Source organism: Vespula vulgaris, chromosome 10 (assembly GCF_905475345.1).
Source record: "Vespula vulgaris chromosome 10, iyVesVulg1.1, whole genome shotgun sequence".
In the NCBI taxonomy this organism is placed as follows: Eukaryota; Metazoa; Arthropoda; class Insecta; order Hymenoptera; family Vespidae; genus Vespula; species Vespula vulgaris.
In genome coordinates, this window is record NC_066595.1 from 6,584,809 (window position 1) to 6,602,447 (window position 17,639).

The 17,639-nt window shown below is 34.8% G+C and overlaps 1 protein-coding gene across 1 annotated transcript; it reads left to right on the forward strand.

The window, feature by feature from the left end:
- The first annotated feature begins 3,347 nt into the window (after positions 1-3,347).
- On the forward strand, positions 3,348-17,598 carry LOC127067226 (neuroglobin-like). The gene is made up of 3 exons (XM_051001922.1): positions 3,348-5,186; positions 12,805-13,036; positions 13,469-17,598. The coding sequence occupies exons 1-3, from the start codon at positions 4,993-4,995 to the stop codon at positions 13,622-13,624; spliced, it is 582 nt and encodes a 193-aa protein (XP_050857879.1). The 5' UTR covers positions 3,348-4,992; the 3' UTR covers positions 13,625-17,598.
- The last annotated feature ends 41 nt before the right edge of the window (positions 17,599-17,639 follow it).

Genomic DNA, 17,639 nt, shown 5'->3' on the forward strand with positions numbered 1-17,639 from the left:
ATGGCGCCTCCTTTCTTTCATACTAACACACCATCCTTCGAAGATCCTCGGGCCCCAGTTCGCAGATCTCTAACTTACCGACCGCGTTCTAAGAAAATGGGCCCGCCATTTATCTCCACTTCGAATTTTCTTATCCTTCCTATCGGCACGTTCTTTCACGTTAATTCGTTTTTTGAACGATTAGAACTAGAATAGATTGGCACGAGTACGATCCATTTAAGACAAACAAAAGATATGGACATCGTAGTTATCGTACTAATGGTTTTATGAATAGGTATAGAGTCTAGATTTCATCGAGTTCATGAAACTTTCATAATGTCGCATCTACTACTCTACGTTATACTCTACGCGATACACTATTACGACTTTCATGATTGTTCTCTTTCGTACGTTTCACGATCTCGAAATCGTTGTCTTCGTTGTCGGACTTGTTTCAGAATGATTGAATCGTTCATTATGCACAGATTCCTACAATATCGATCGATACATTTACTCGATACATTCAATACAAAGAACCATCCAATCCGTGTATTTGAACGTACAAAGTTGATTCTATGAAGCAATGATTCACGTTTTTAAATCGTTACTTATTCGCATTACGATCAACCCTAATCATTCTTATACCGCGAACTTGACACCTTATTCGAATACATACTCTCTTCGTTCATTTGATAGCTCCAATTGAGATTGGTGGCTGGCAGAAAGAAATCAACTGACAGTCTTACGTATAAACAAGACTGCCGGAGTCCGAAGTGAAGAACTTCCTTCGGTTTCGTGACCCGAAGTCATTATATGGCGGAGCATTTTCTCACGAGATACCTCGCTCTAATTATATGTCTAGCTTGCTCCTGAAACCTACAGGTTTATTGTTAAATGTGCTGGCTTCAATGTATTCGGAAGAAAAATAAGACGAAAGAGAAAGAGAGAGAGAGAGAGAGAGAGAGAGTAGAAGAAGGAAAAAAGTAAAGAAAAGAAAAAATAAAAGAAATATCTAATTTCTACTTTGGCTTCTGTACTTTGCTCCTGAAAGAATCGTTTCGAATCCAATTCATGCGATAGATCGCAAGACGAAGAAGATCAAGAGTTTTTTTCAAAATCTAATCGTTTCTTATATGTGGATCTCTTAAGAAATACGTTTTCGAAAGCCCATGGAAAAGAAGAATTCCTTGTAACATTGTGGCTTGTAAAAAGTAAACTCTTCGAACGAATTCGTGTTACTTACCGGGCAGGATATCTTGGCGTCAATTTTGCCGAAGATCGATCCTAATCTCTTTTCTTTCTATCTTTTACTTCCTCTCACTTACTCACTTTCTCTCTCTCTCTCTCTCTCTCTCTCTTTCTTTTTTGTTACGTGCCGAAAAATTGGCGGTGCTGGCATCCGCTCCCGTCTCGAACGTTTCGTTCGTTCCCGATAATTTCCACATCGATCGGCTCTTTTACAAGTCTTCGCCAAGAAAGAAATTTTATTTCTTATAATAGAACGAACTAACGTAATTGGATGGTAACGATCTATTTAACTTCTCGTTTATATATAGTAAATATTCACACGTATATACGTCTGTGTGTATATGTATGTATGTGCGTTCATATATATGAAATAAATGAGTGGGAAAAAATAAGGAATATATACATATAATTTCTATTTCCTAAACTAACTTCAAGGCCATCATTAAAGGAAAAATTTTACCTATGTAAATCTTATTCAGTAACATTATGCTGCTCTGTCCATTGTTGAGCACGTAGAATTAGTTAACTCAGTAATCGGAACGATGTATTCATGCTCGCACAACGATACGAGTGTGTACGCTTGCTCTGCTTCGAACGCGAAAGCTTTAACTGCTTATAATTTATACGAACGGAGTATGATTATGCAGATTGCGCGTATATATTTTACAATAATCAAATTGTTCGTTCCTCGTCGACGTCAATTGGGATTTTCGATTAAATCAACAATAGAGAAATATATATTTATATATATATATGCATATAGAATGGAACATATCAATAGAAATACTTTTACATGTTTTGTTTATCAACAAACAGGATTTCTGTTCCTAGTAATCAATGAATTAAGAAAACATTTTTTTCTATCAATGGATTTTATGATACTAAGAAATGTTATGCTATACTTATTATCATATTAAGAAATTCAAGTGTTTTTATTTAAAGACTTCATATATGTATATGTATGTATATTAGAATTATCAGATATTTTATCGTTGTACAATTTATCGCGTTAAATACGTTTAATTGAACAAATTTAGTTTTTTATCTCGAGCTTATAATCATGTCAATAACTACATTAAATATTTGAGTTTATAATAACGTATATGTATAAAGTTTACTACATGAATATATTTACAAATTATGTAAACAGAGTATTTTGTTGAATTATAAAAACAAATTGTTGAACGTATGAGTTTCTCTCTTTCTCTCTCTCTCTCTCTCTTTTTCTCTCTCTTTCAATCGTTTCGAGAAGAAAAAGAGTGCTCCTTGTTTCGATGATAAATAAAATGTTATCTGAATTTCATCAAACTCAGAATTTGTCTATTCGACGCGAAAGTAGAACGGAAGAAGAGTACTGTATTTTCGTTTTCGTTAACGGCGAAGGCGTCGAAGTAAACGCCCATCGAGTTTCGACCTCTCGAGGCCGCGTCTGTGCCTAGAATCATAATTTCGGTATGGAACGAGAGTTCTTGGAAGAATCCCCGAGGCATTCTGCCTACCAACTATGGAGAATATAAAATTTGATCTACGATAAGGGAAGGACACAGTATTGTATATATCGAGATAAAAAAAAATATCTTTCGTATTGGCGTGAAATCTTTCGTGACTTTGAACATCGATACTAACCAACGTTCGCTCTTTATTCCTCTACTTTCTTTTTCCTTTTCTTTTACCATCGAGATAAAGCTATCACACTTTAAAAGTGAACGTTTCCGATACTCGCGATTTTACATAATTAGATAGATACATATACATATCGTTGACTTCCATTGGAATAATATATACGAATAATAATTTTCATCTCTCGATGATATATGTATTTCATTGAAAGATAAAATTTCCTGATAGATATTGTATCAATAAAAATATCGTAAAATCGTATCGATCGATCATTGATACTCGTAATAGCAATCGACTGGACTAATATACATAGAATATGAAGGAAGAGAGAAAAGAAAATGGATGACAAGGAAAAATGGAAAGTGGCCGATTAATTGGTCTCGTAGCTTGTGGAAAAGAGGATGAGGATGAGGATGAGGATGAGGATGAGGAGGGATATAAAGAGAAGGGGGACTAAAGGATGGAAAGGGTCCGCCGGCGTCGGGACGCATGCGTCGCGGAGCACTTGTTATGGGCGCCTCAGTCTTGGCTCGCCTGGGCTCTAGGCAATATCGCCGACGTGGAAGAATCACGGTAAGCTCTTTGCCAGGGAGCCCCGGGAAACGGTCTAAAGATAGAAAACGGGAAACGCGGGAGAACGATAATAGAAACTGGTTCAATTTACAAATCTAAAGTTTGTTGTAAGTGAATAGTGAAACGATAAACGAGTGATGACTGATATAACCTCGAAAGGATTTCGTGAATATGGACGATAAGCTGTGAAGGAAAGTAAAAATATTGAGTGTCAATGGACGACGAGATGAAACTGGACCGGATGCTTCCTTGAAGAGGATGGTCAGGATTAAATAGATAGATACGATAGTTCCTTCTTGGTTGATCTCTCATTCTCATTCATTTCTGTCTCGGTGTTATGAGGAGTAGAAGGAAAAGATATCAGTTATAACGGAGAGCGTCAGGTGCTCTCGATTGGCCCGATATCAACGAAGATAGGAAGAGAGGACAGGAATCGATTTGAGGGAGAGAGAGAGAGAGAGAGAGAGAGAGAGAGAGAGAGAGAGAGAAAGAGAGAGAGAGAGAGTAATATATAGATATAAATACATACATACATACATACATATATATACATACACAACGTGTCAGTAAGAAAAGGGAAAAGAAAAGAGAAGCAATCGTATTGAAAGAAATGATCATTCGATGAGGACACTCGGTATCTCGAGGAACACGCGAGAGAACGAGAAAGAGAGAGAAAGAGAGAGCTTTCTCCCGCCGACACTCGACCTCCTGTCAATATCATCATCCCTCTGATACTCGAGAGCAACTACCACTTGTATTTCCTTCACCCTCCAACCCCGCGTTCCTCCGACTCGAAATGAACATTGTCGATGTGATGTACTCTAAATGACGTGCTTCTTTCTCAATTGGCTTCCGCCGACTTAGTTTCGATCCATACCAGAGAAGATCGAATTGATTCCTGAAATAACCAACGAGATCAGTGAGAACCTTGTTCCATCTCTTGTTTCCTTGTTTTTCCCTCCGCTTGAAGCTTCGCGATGGAAGCAGGAGAAACTTTAGCGACCAGCCAGTGCTTCGACCGGTGTCACTATTTCAAGCACGTGTTTGCGTGTTAAAGAGGGGCAAAAGTAGATCTTGATCGCGCGTGCGTGACGATGATGAAAATGTTTCGATAAAATGACGATCGTGACTGTTAACGAACGATCGATTTGTCGTCGATGACGAATCGAAGAAAATTAGAAAATTTCAAGTTTCTCGATATCTTATTGGAGGAGAGTTCGAGTCGGACAGTTTTGCGTATTTGTTACCGTGAACCATTGAAAAAGGAAAGAGAAAGAAAAAAAGAAACGTTCTCTCATTTTTTTTTTTGGGGGGGGGGGAAAGAACATTTATGAAGGATAAACGTTTAATGTTCCGGAATGCTTTCGATCAATAAACGAGACGAGAGAGACGAGCGTTCTCGATCGATGATCACCGCTCGAGGATTCTCTCGATCGCCATTTTGAATCTATTCGTGATTTCATATACGAGAAATATCTCATCGCGTTTTTTCGAGCAAGGTGAAATTAAAGTTCAAGTAAAATAAAAAGTAAAGGACGTCGTAAGGACGTCGTAGATAATCGATCAATCAAGATGGGTTGCGAACTTAGCAAGTTGACAGCCGCGAAATCGCGAAATCAAAATGCTCGCGAAGGCTCACCGCCACCTCCTCAAACTACGACGGATCCAAGACTTCCTCTGACAGCTAGGCAAAAATTTACGGTTATGGCTAGTTGGAGAGCCGTCGGAAGAGCTCTGGAACCTACTGGTGTCTACATGTTCATAAGGTTTGTTTTCTTTCTCTCTCTTTTTCTTTCTCTCTCTCTCCCTTTCTCTCCCTTTCTCTCTCTTTCTCTCTCTCTCTCTCTCTTTCTCTCTCTACCTCTATCTATATATCTATTTATCTATCTCTTTTCCTCTTTTAACGAGAATACCGAGGAACGATCGAACGCTTTCGTGTCTCTTCAAGAGCGCACGTTTCAACTTAAAAATAGAAAGGATCTATAGTTACATGAACTATAATAGATACACGTCGATCGATCTATGTGATATCGTTGGTAGTACCAAATAAAATGGACAAGTTTGTTGGATCAAACTCGAGATATTTTCACGAATAACATTGAAATAGCACACAAAATAATCACAACGTATTATTTAAAATATTTTTAAATAATTTACTTCAAGTTAGAATTTGATAGTTCAATTAACAAACAACTTGTCCCGTTTTTATAAATTATTATTTATTATTCGTTATATTAATTTATATGATTTAACAATCATTCATCAACGTTTAGCGATTATTAAATTTCATATCATAAAATGGAAAACCATAATAATTCAGCACTTCGAGAGATAAATTAAACAAAATAAATAAAGGTAAAAACGAATTGAGATAAACAAATATTAGTTTGGTACACATATTTCTGATAAGAGATAAAGAATTCGAAAGATTTTATTACGCTTTTCGTTTACCGAATTCATTATCGATGACGTTCGAAAAAATCTCCAACATCAATTTCTAGTATCGAGTTAGCGATTCTTAGTGACGTTAGCAATTTTCTCTATTTCTTTCTCTCTCTCTCTCTCTCTCTCTCCCTCTCTCTGTGGCTATCTATCTATCTCACCACCTATCTATCTGTCTATCCGTCTATCTTTCTTTCTCTTTCCTTCGAGAGCACATACATTTTCCACGGTAGAACAAGCCGTGTTTCTTCGCGTCACGCGCCATTACGTGATTAGCTGAGCGTTTAGGCTCTTCAAGGCCGCCATCAACGTCAAACACAACCCTGAAAGTAGGGTGGATTATTCACCGAACCACCCTGTTCCTCTGCTTTCGAACGACGCCGATGATGTGCTTTATCTCTGTCTTTCTCTCTTTCTCTCTCTGTCTTTTTCTGCCTCTCTCTCTCTCTCTCTCTTTCTCTCCCTCGTTCTCCTCCTTTTTTCTTAAAAAAAAAAAAAAAGACAATAAAAAAGAAGAAAAGACCAAAAGATGTTTTATCGTCTGTCGGCAAAAAAAAAGCATCGAACGTAACGCAAGTCATACGTCGAAAATTTATTCGTTCGTCCATGAATGAAATTATTCAAGCTAACGTCATTGATAAATTTAATGACCAAACATAATATCGGTTGCATGTGAAAAGTGTTATTCATATTTAACGTAGAAATATTAAAAACCGAAAATGAAGATAAAAGAAAGTATAATGTATAAATGAAAAAGAAAAAAACAAGAAGAAAACTAACTCATTCTATCATCGATAAGTGATACGTCCGATGATAGACACAGACTTGTTTGAATTTCATTCTTATTAATGTTAACAAATTTTTCCTCTTGTGGATGCGTGTATGAAATAATACGCGCGCATATGTATATGCATGTATGTAGAACAAACGAAACCATGAAAATTACTTACCGAAAATGAACCTCGTCGTCTTCTTAAAACATGCTTTTCCCAATCGCAATATATCCTTTCGACTTAATCCAACGTGTCTGTGTCAGTTCGCGTGCTCGTTTCACATTCATAATTGAATTGGTTATTCGTGCAAAGTCGAATAAAGCTTTATGTGTGTAAGTAATACGTCCGTTCGTATTTGTATATGTGTATCTACATGCATATCTACAAACACGAATATATGTTCGAGTATATAGGTACATATAAACGTCTGATATCGTTCCACAAAATTAAACAAAACGTGCCGATGTATTTTGTGATTCAAATTTCCCGCCATATTGTATCTCTCTCTCTCTCTCTCTCTCTCTCTCTCTCTCTCTCTCTCTCTCTCTATCTCTCTCTCTCTTTCTTTCTTTCTTTCTCACTCTTATCCCTCCTCATTTCTACCCTGTAAATATGAGAACAGATATAACGTTCGTATAGGGAATTAATCTCTTGCGAGTGATTAAAAATTTGTAGGAAAGTTTGAACAATTTTCAATACTTTCATCATATTTAACGTTACTTATTCTCCTACATTTTTTTCTTTTCCTTTTGTTTTTTCTTTCGCACTGCACTTTAAATACTTCATGCATAAAAGATGTACCTACGTATGTAGTACGTATGTATTATCGCGATCGATTAAAAAAAAAGGAGCACATTTATGTTCAACTTCAAACAAAAAATTTTCAAGAATATATACTTCTTAAACGCATATTCTCTCTCTCTCTTTCTCTTTCTCTCTTTCTCTCTCTACATGTGTGTGTATGTGTGTGTGTGTGTGTGTATTCTTTTTTACTTTTCGTTTTCCTTTTTTTAGATTATACCAAACGATGATAATAATGATGATGATAGATAAATAGATATCTCATTCTTTCTTTTTATTTCAAGAATAATTAACAAAATAAAAAAGGAAAGAAGAGAAAATATCGACGTCTCTTTGTTAAAATAGTTACTAAGAATAAAATAAATTTTTCCGAGCGTGTCTTTATCTCTGTCTCTCTCTCTCTCTCTCTCTCTCTGTCCCTCTCTCTCTCACTTTCCCTCTCCTCTCTCACTCTCTCTCTCTCTCTCTCTCTCCCTCGAAAGTGCGTAACGATTTTCGATAGCGCAGGAGTAATAGCGAGGTAGGAATGAGGCCGGGTTCACTGCACAAACGTCGTCGGTACTTCACGAGCGAAGTTGACGTTTGTCGCAAATAAAGATCGAATCGTTTCATCAAGGAACTATGTTTTGATTCGCAAACATTTCCTCCCTCTTTCTCTCTTTCTCTCCCTCTCTTTCTCTCGCTCTTTCTCTTCCTCTATCTCTATCTCTATCTCTATCTCTATCTCTATCTATCTTTCTCTATTTCTCTCTTTCCTTCATCTATCCCAGTCGAATGGCCAACGTCCAAAGGAAAGATATAGCAACGTCTATAAACGGTAACACGATAAACCGATAAAACGGCAAGAGTCAAGGATTTCTAGTTGCCTTTTCTAATCTCTCAATATCATTTGTCTACTTTTATATATATATATATTTCTTTTTTTTATCGACGAAGGAAGATTGACGAGTATGATAAAATAAAAAACCATCCCCTAACTTTACGTTCTTCTTTCCTTTACTACTTCCTTTTTCTTTTTCTTCCTTTTATTTTATTTTTTTCTTTTATTCTATTTTTATCATTGCACAAGACAGACATTCAAACTCGTTTGTGTTTTCTCGTTTTCTCTCTTCCTTCTCTCTCTCTCTCTCTCTCTCTCTCTCTCTCTTTTTCTGTCACGTGCACTTCTTTTTTGTGTCTCTCTCTTTCTCTCTTTCTCTCTTTTTCTCTCTTTTTCTCTCTCACGCGCGCTTGCTCCCTCGCTCGTTCGCACTGGACGAACAATAGATTTTCTGGTATTGGCGCACTTTGGATATCCGCGTAACCGGAGCACCGAGCTACGAATGACTTCACAAGAGCGTACTCCGAACGATTCTCTGCTTTTTCACGTTTTCATAGAAAAAAATAAAAAGAAAAACGTCCGTTTCGACGGACGTTTCGACCAAGTAGTAGATGGAAAAGAGAGAGACAGAGAGAGCGCGCGAGGAAGGGAAGAAATAGGGATGATAGTTTTCGCTTCAAAAAAGTTCTAACTGATAACTGATATACTTGAAATCGAGGCGTCTCCATTCCACTGGGAAATTCTATTGATGACGGTTTGATTTTCTTTTTTTTTTTTTTCCTTTTTACTTTTCCTATTCCCTTTTCCTTTTTTTCTTTTTTTTTTTTAACGAAGACAATTAACCAACTCGAGCATTCCTGACGAACACGTTTCATTCCATTTTTTGAAAGTTAATCCTGTACAATACCATGTAACGCTTTAAAGTCACAAGCTCACGTACAGTGTGTATGCGTTAGTATTTACTTTTCATGTTTTAATTCCTTACTAAATTAAAGTTAACTAAAAAGGTTCTTTAACAACAGATCTAATTTTGTTGGTTTATATACGGATAAGTAGTAAGTTGAATAAGTATGCATATGTTTTAATGTACTAATACATACATACATATATACAAATTTCCTATACAAATTTCGTATTATATAATTTTTATTTAAACGCGAATGAATTTGAAAATTGGATTATAAAAGGTTAAATTTGAAATTAAATCGAGATATCATTAGACTGCCTTAATTTTTCTCTCATCTCGTAAAATGTAATTTTCTTCTTTCCATCTCCCTCACTCTCCTTCTCCCTTTTTTTCTCTTTCTCTCCCTCTCTCTCTCTCTCTCTCTCTCTCTTTCTTTCACCTTTCGGTCGTTTACTAGTAAAACTACGGTGATAAGGACAACGAGTTCGGTCCAAGCTCAGACTGAAATTACGCTAATCGCAGGAAGATCTTGCCGGGCTCGTTTAGATCGTTCCAGTTTTACAAGATCTATACATTGATCTTGGGATTTGCGGAGGCTGCGCGTTAGAAAAGGGCTTGGAAAGTTTGAATGGAATTAGAGAGAAATATATATATAGAGAGGGAGAGAGAGAGAGAAAGATAGATAGATGAAACTCGAACACGAGTCCTGACATTTCCAGTTTCTCTACTAGCAAAAGATAATTGAAACTGGGAAGCTCTCGTTTCCGCAAACTCCGTAGTAACATTGAAGCTTACGAGCAATTAGTACCATAATTTCGTATATTTCCACTGACTCGTCGTTCTCCTTCTCTTGATATTAAATCGACGGCTACCGGTCCCTTTAGCCGTCGCAAGTCACTGAATATATTAGACTTTAGGGTCATCGCCAAGTTTTTCTGTTCCATTCTTTTTTTTTTATTTTTTTATTTTTTTATTTTGTTCTCTTTATTCTGTTTTTCTCTCTCCTCTCTCTTTTCTTTTTTTATTCTTTTCTTCTTTTTTTTTTTTTTACTTTCCTTTTATTTTTAACGCGATCGCATAATATAGACGTGTAATATTAACGGGACATTTAAAAATATCCTCGTAGATTGTAATTCGACGGCGACGTGCGTTACGAAAAGTGGCACGTTTCGTTTCTCTTACGAAATATTTGTCCAGTCGCAATTCAATTTATCACGGAAAGAAGCACGATATTTCAATATTGTTATCGAGAAGTAACGTGTTCGACATTAAATCACGATGATAACAAGTACGATTCATAATTTTCTCTTAGGAACAATAATAGTATATTTTGAAAATTATTGCGATAAGTAAGTAGCACGTTTCATTTGTCTATATTATTACGTTCGGTTTTCATTATGTTCAGTTATGAAGGTTAAAACAAATTCAAAAGTGAGACGTGCTACTATTCTCGAATAAAATCAAAACGTGCTTCTTTTCCTGACGTATTACTGAAACGTGCTAATTATCGTACCCAAAAAGCACAACATTCTATTCTTCGTCGCCATAAATGAAAACATGCTACTTTCTGAAAGCGTCATAAATGAAAACTTACTGCTTTTCGTGGTCACAAATTCCACGGTGTTAATCATCGTAAGACACATAAATATTATTAAACATATGCTACGTTGAATTATTTTATCTTCATATTTGTCATACAACGAAATGAATTCTCTTCTTTATATTATTTTGCATATTTTGAGATAATTCATTCAGAAACAGAAATAACACGTTTATTAGCTAGATTCCAATCGGAAGAAGTTCTTCAAGCCGTAGCACTCACCGATCGTATCGTCATTGCTTTCATGGTACACGTTGATATAATTAATGCAGACCATTATGGAATAAATTGCAGACTGCAGGCTAATATGTCAAGTTCGTATCGATATTTTTTCGACTTATTATAAATCTTTAAAATTTTCTCTTAGAACGAAATTTTTTTTCTCTAATATTCATATTATTTCTAAACGTTATAGAAAAATTGATACGAATTTGTAATTCTAAAAATTTCAAAAATATCTAGTCCCATTGTCAAATGTCATACGTGCATAGACATGGCAATTTGATAGGTAGCTTTAATGTAACTTAATTAAATTCGATCGAGCTACATACCTATAGGTATGTCGCATAAGCGACAAGCTTGTGAGTGTATATGCATTTGCTCCAGCAACAGCTTCGGAAATCAATAAACGATGTATGCAGATATGTGCGATGCATCGACGTTATCGTTAATAACTATGGTGGTTTCTTTTCTGTTCGTTTTTTCTTACCTTTTTGTGTTAATAAAAGAAAGTATAAAAAGAAGAATATTTTCCAATTTTTCTTTCCTTTCTTTTCGTTAAGATTACTAAATATCGCGATTATAATAATTCGTTAATAAGAACAATTGACCAGCCCCTGTACGTAGACTACATGAATATATTACCTATTAACGGGTTGCTTGAAAAATTTTTTACTTCGTAGGTAACAATCGAAACTGTAATTATCGACCAAATACAAATTGCTATTATCTTCAAATACAATATATAAATTCTCGATTAAATTATTTTCACTAAGTAAATTCTATTTCAGAAATAATTAATTTCAGAAATAATCGTCTTTTCAATATTTCGCTACATCGAGTCTAATAAAAAAAAACGATGTATTATATAACAAATAATATTAATCGTTAATCGTTTCTATCGTCGTTTTGTTGAGATTTTACGTTGTAGCACTACAAATCGTCACCTATTGATTGTTAATTTGTACATGTCTCGTTACATCGGGGAAAGAGGAAAGTACTTACGTGAGTAGGAGAGAAGGACATGTATCTAATCGACCTAATCAATCAATCACATTCCTTGAGGTTAGCTTGGACGGCGATCGAATCTGTCGATAATACAGAATTAATTTCCTTCTTATCTTCGATTAAGTGAAATTCTATGTATCCATTCTGGTATACCCAAATATTTTAATATTCAAAATAAATTACAAGCAACCGTCGTATAAAACGGTACTTAAACAACGCGGTTTCAATAAAATATTATATTTTTTAAAATGCCAACATCGCTAAAATCACCATACTCCATTCAGTGAAATTCTATTTTTCTTTTATATGTGCAATATGTTTCTTATATTTATAATTTTATATGTATATATATGTGTGTTTTATATATTAACTTATATAAATTACTTGAATTAGATAAAAATATATTCCTGTTTGTCACGTCAGTTTATATAATTTAAAAAGAAAACCTAAAATAATTTTTAAGAAGAATATGGAACTAAGCCCCTTTCTATTAAATTTTCTATTAAATATTGTTTTTTCTATTAAATTTGAGTCTCTCATAAAACGATTTATGTAACGCGGTATTTCAATGGAATGAAATACCCGTGTTATACAAGGGTAGCCTGTATTTTCATTTAAACGAGCATATAATACACGTACCACACACACGTACATATATGTATAGATAACCTACAATATACACACACGCGCACACACACATAAAGGAAAAATTTAATAATAAAATAATAAATTGTCAAAACGAAGGAATTATTCGACAAAAATATATGCATGTATATATTTATATACGTACCACATTGTTTATTTGTACTTTTAGGTTATTCGAAGAGAACGCAGAACTCTTGAATCTTTTCACCAAGTTTCGGGATTTGAAAACGAAGGAACAACAGTCGTCGAGCATGGAATTGGCCGAACATGCTAGAACGGTCATGATGACTCTCGACGAAGGAATTAAGAGTTTAGACGACATGGATACCTTCCTGGCGTACTTGCATCAGGCTGGTGCATCGCACACTAAAATACCGGGCTTCGATCGACAGTATTTTTGGGTATGCCTCAAATATGTTCGTACGTGATGGTTTCTTATTTTTTTATTTTTTTTTGTTTATTTAATCTCGTACTTATCTCACACTCATCATATCTTTTGTATAAAAAGAAAGAATCTTACGATACGTTCCAAAATAGTTTTTATATATGCATCAATATTATTTCTTAACTTACAGTAATCTACTTTACCTACAATCGTTAATAGTAAATTAATCTATATAACCTCTCATGATAAATTATCTCTCCACAATAATTTTTTACATTATTATACTTATATTTTTATATTACATTATATCATATTATATCACAGATACATTCTTTTCCATGTTATAAATTAATTTTACTTACTATCTTTCTTTCTATTTCTTTATTATTCCTTTCCGAGATCTTAAGAGATATAAGGGAAAAAAAGAAAACGAAAGATCTGCTTTCAGAAAATCGAGAAGCCTTTCCTAGACGCAGTGGAGCGAACGTTGGAAGATCGTTATTCGGAAAACGTTGAGAGCATCTACAAGCTGACGATCAAGTTCATCATCGAGACACTTATCGATGGCTTTGACAAAGCACAAAGCGAGAAGGCCAAGTCCTAGTCGTACTCGTCTGATGAGAATCAACACCCTTAACGCGCCCTCTCTTTTTCTCTCGCGCATATGACGTACTACATACGTTTCAAATAGACACAAACAAACACATACAGAGAGGGGGAAAGAAAGAAAGAAAGAGAGATAGATAGAGAGAGAGAGAGAGAGAGAGAGATCACACAAAGCATTACACACGTACACTACATATGTATACAAACACATCGAGAAAAGGTTCGCGGAACAGGAGTTACTCGTATTACGTATTTCGCGATCGATCGTCGAATTACGACGAAGTCCCGAATATACCATCTGTATTGTTGTGTTGTATATTCTTTCTTCTTTTTTCGTTCTTATTATTTTCAAAAGAAGAGAAAAAGATTGGAACAAAACGGGACGACAAAGAAGAAAAACGGGAGAATCGACAACGTGCCTGCGACTTTCGCGGCCATCTTGCTTTCTTTCCATGACAAACGACACAACGTCATCGGTCGGAGCTCGTATCGTCGACCTCTGTCGACTTTCTTTTTTTTTTTCCTTTTTCGTAGAAATTCTGGATAAACGACGAAAGAGATCGTTTAGAGATTAAAAACAAAGAAAATATTGCAAAAAGAAAAAATGAAAAATAAAAAGACAAAGAGAAAAAAAAGAAGAGGAAAGAAAATGATGACCGACACTTCGACGTAGACGAGAAATAATATCGGCAAAGGTCGCGTCGTCGGTCGATAAAGAGGATTTGCAGGAGCGTCTGTCCTTTTTTAATTACGCTCGCTCGTGATGCATGCACGAATGAGTGCATGCATGCATGTATGTATGTATGTATGTATGATGTATGTATGTATGTATGTATGATGTATGTATGTATGTATGTATGATGTATGTATGTATGATGTATGTATGTATGTATGTATGTATGTATGTATGTATGTATGTATGTATGATGTATGTATGATGTATGTATGATGTATGTATGTATTATGTATGATGTGTGTGTGTGTGTGTGTGTGTGTATGGATGGATGGATGGATGTATGTACTACGCATGCTTTTAGATGTATGATCTACGTATGATGTATGCATGTACGTGTGATGTATGATGTGTGTATGATATACGTATGTGTGTAATGTATGGTTATATGAAATATGATGTACCTCGTATATGTGAATATACGTGTAATACGTACACGCTATTCACTTTTATACACCGTTCGTCTCGAGAAGATTCGTCGTCCGTGCTCTCTCCGAGAAAATAAAAGAAAAGGAAAGGAAAAAAAGGAAAAGAAAATTAAAAAAAATTAACAGAAGTAAAAAGGCAAGAAAAGAGCGCGAGAGGACGTTCCGAATACTTCATGAGTACCTAAACCTTATCGACGCAACCGAGGCTGAACGATTTTACTATGTATTATGATAAACATATACATATATTTAAATACGACGCAACGTCATTGACCGACGACAAATATCGCATCCAAGTATGTATATACGTACGACACGTACGTTTTTACACGTATTAAATAAGTCAAAAGTGACTCAAGAAGAAGAAGAAGAAGGAGAAGATAAAGATAAAGATAAAGAAGAAAAATAAAGAAAGGGTGGATAATTTAGGTTACGCTCTTTCTCGTAATGTCAATTCCCTGATAGGTCCTTGAATAGGACCTTACTTTCTCTCTCTCGATATATATATATATTATTATATATATATAGATTATATATAATATATATATAATTTATATTATATATAGTATATATAATATTTATATTATATATATAGTATATATAATCTACTGCACTGTATATATATATATATAGATTATATATATATAGTGTGTATATATATATTCTCTTTTCACTTTATTTATCTCTGTCGATATTTTCGTCCGTACCGATCGCAGCGCCCTACTACGGATGAAACAAGAACGACAATGTTATCGATCGTCGTTTTCAATGAAAACGATCACGGTAACATCTTTTTTATAAAAAAAAATATAATGCAAAAAAAAGAAAAAAAAATAATATAATAATAATAATAATAATACTAATAATAATAATAATAATAATAATAATAATATAGTAATAATAATAATAAAATAATAGTAATAATAAAATAATAGTAATAATAATAATAATAATAATAATAATAATAATAATAATAATAATAATAATAATAATAATAATAATAATAATAATAAATGTTCGAATTTCGTGTGTTCCGTCGTCGTTGTTCGTTTTCGATTAGGGCGATGATCGGCATCGGAAAACATCAGGAGTACCACACGCTCTTACCACATACATATACATATATTTTACCTGAGAATGCGTGTTAATATGAAGAGGAGTGTTAAGAAAAGATATATTCGTACGTGTTCCATTATCCACGACTTTACGGCATACGTGCGCGAAAGATAAAGCACGTATTTACGAGAGAAAGAGAAATGTTAAAAAGGAAAGAGAAGGAGAAAGAAAAAGAGAAAGAGAAAGGAGAAGAGAGAGAGAGAGAGAGAGAGAGAGAGAGAGAGAGAGAGAGAGAAACAATTTCTTTATGTGTAACGGGCGTTAAAGTGTGTGCCTAGGTTACGTTTACTCGCATCTCGTCGATCGTGGGAGGTTAGGTTTGGTTAGAATGCAAGTGTTTACGAAAATTTGATCTTTAGACACGCCGTTTTATTTTTTCCTCCACCGACTCGTATCGTACAATACAATTTGTTTTTTTCTTTCTTCGAACGTCGATCGATCGATTATTCTTATCGAAAATGAACGTTTCAATCGAACGACGTTAAAAAATGGCGAGAGGATCAAAGGAGTCGAGAAACTGCGAGACAGTGACGTAAAGGAATAAGTATAGTTTTGTAGTGTGAAAGAAGAAAAGAAAGAAAGAAAGAAAGAGAGAGAGAAAGAAAGAAAGAAAGAAAGAAAGAAAGAACGAAAGAACGAAAGAACGAAAGAACGAAAGAACGAACGAACGAATGGAAAAGGAACAAATGCACAAAAGCCGTACCTTCCTTTTTTCCCTCCTACGTGGGAGACCTATGTAACCGAATGTCTTCATTAAAGCGCAAGAGACGTATATACAAGGATTACAAAGAAAAGAAGAAAGATAAATAAAGAAATATATATATATAAATATATATATATTGTAAAAGTATACATATATATATATATATCGACTGCTTGATTACCTCGCAGTCACACGAATGTTGCATTGTCTCTGCTGTTCGTTTTACTCATATAACATACACATACATATATATATATATACATCCATATATACATACACACATACATACATACACACACATACATACAGTTCCACACCGATGTATTTATTGTATCTATTGGAAAAAGAAAAAGAAAACAGAAAGAGTCGCGCCGATGTCATTTTTGTACTCGCTCGTACAGGGACCTTTGACCCCATTTTAAAACGTCACTAACATTTCATTTAATTCGTCCTCGCAGCTGATTAATAACAGGCCTTCACGGGAGAGTATGTCCTATCTGGGTTAAGCACGTACGCTAACTAATAAGGTAAGAGCCTTTGTTAAGTGGCTCCACCACCGACCGTTAAAAAAAGCGACCGCTTGGAACAGAGTACGGAAGATCTTGGTGCTGTGCCTGTCGAAAAACGTGGTATCATCGTTGTTTCGTGTCTCTTCAAGTTCAAAAAAAGAAAGAAGAAAAAAAGAAAATCGAGTAATACCTCTCCGTATTTATTTTTTTTATGTTTCATTAATTATCCTCCAGTCAGTTCATAATCGTCTTATTAATAAGCGTGAAAGTAAGTGTCGCGACGAAAACGGAAGAAAACGTTGTATCAAATAACAATTGATTGATTAATTGATTATTTACAAACGATCTGTCGCATCAAATGAAATATATGAATGAACATTTCTTTCTTTTTTTTATCGAGAATCTTAAAAAAGCATTCCACGCGAGCATCGTACTGGGACGAAAACTCTGTCGAAGTAAAATAAATGTGCTTTTGTTATATAACCTCTCGTTCGTTTTTAATCGACCTTGACATTATACCATGT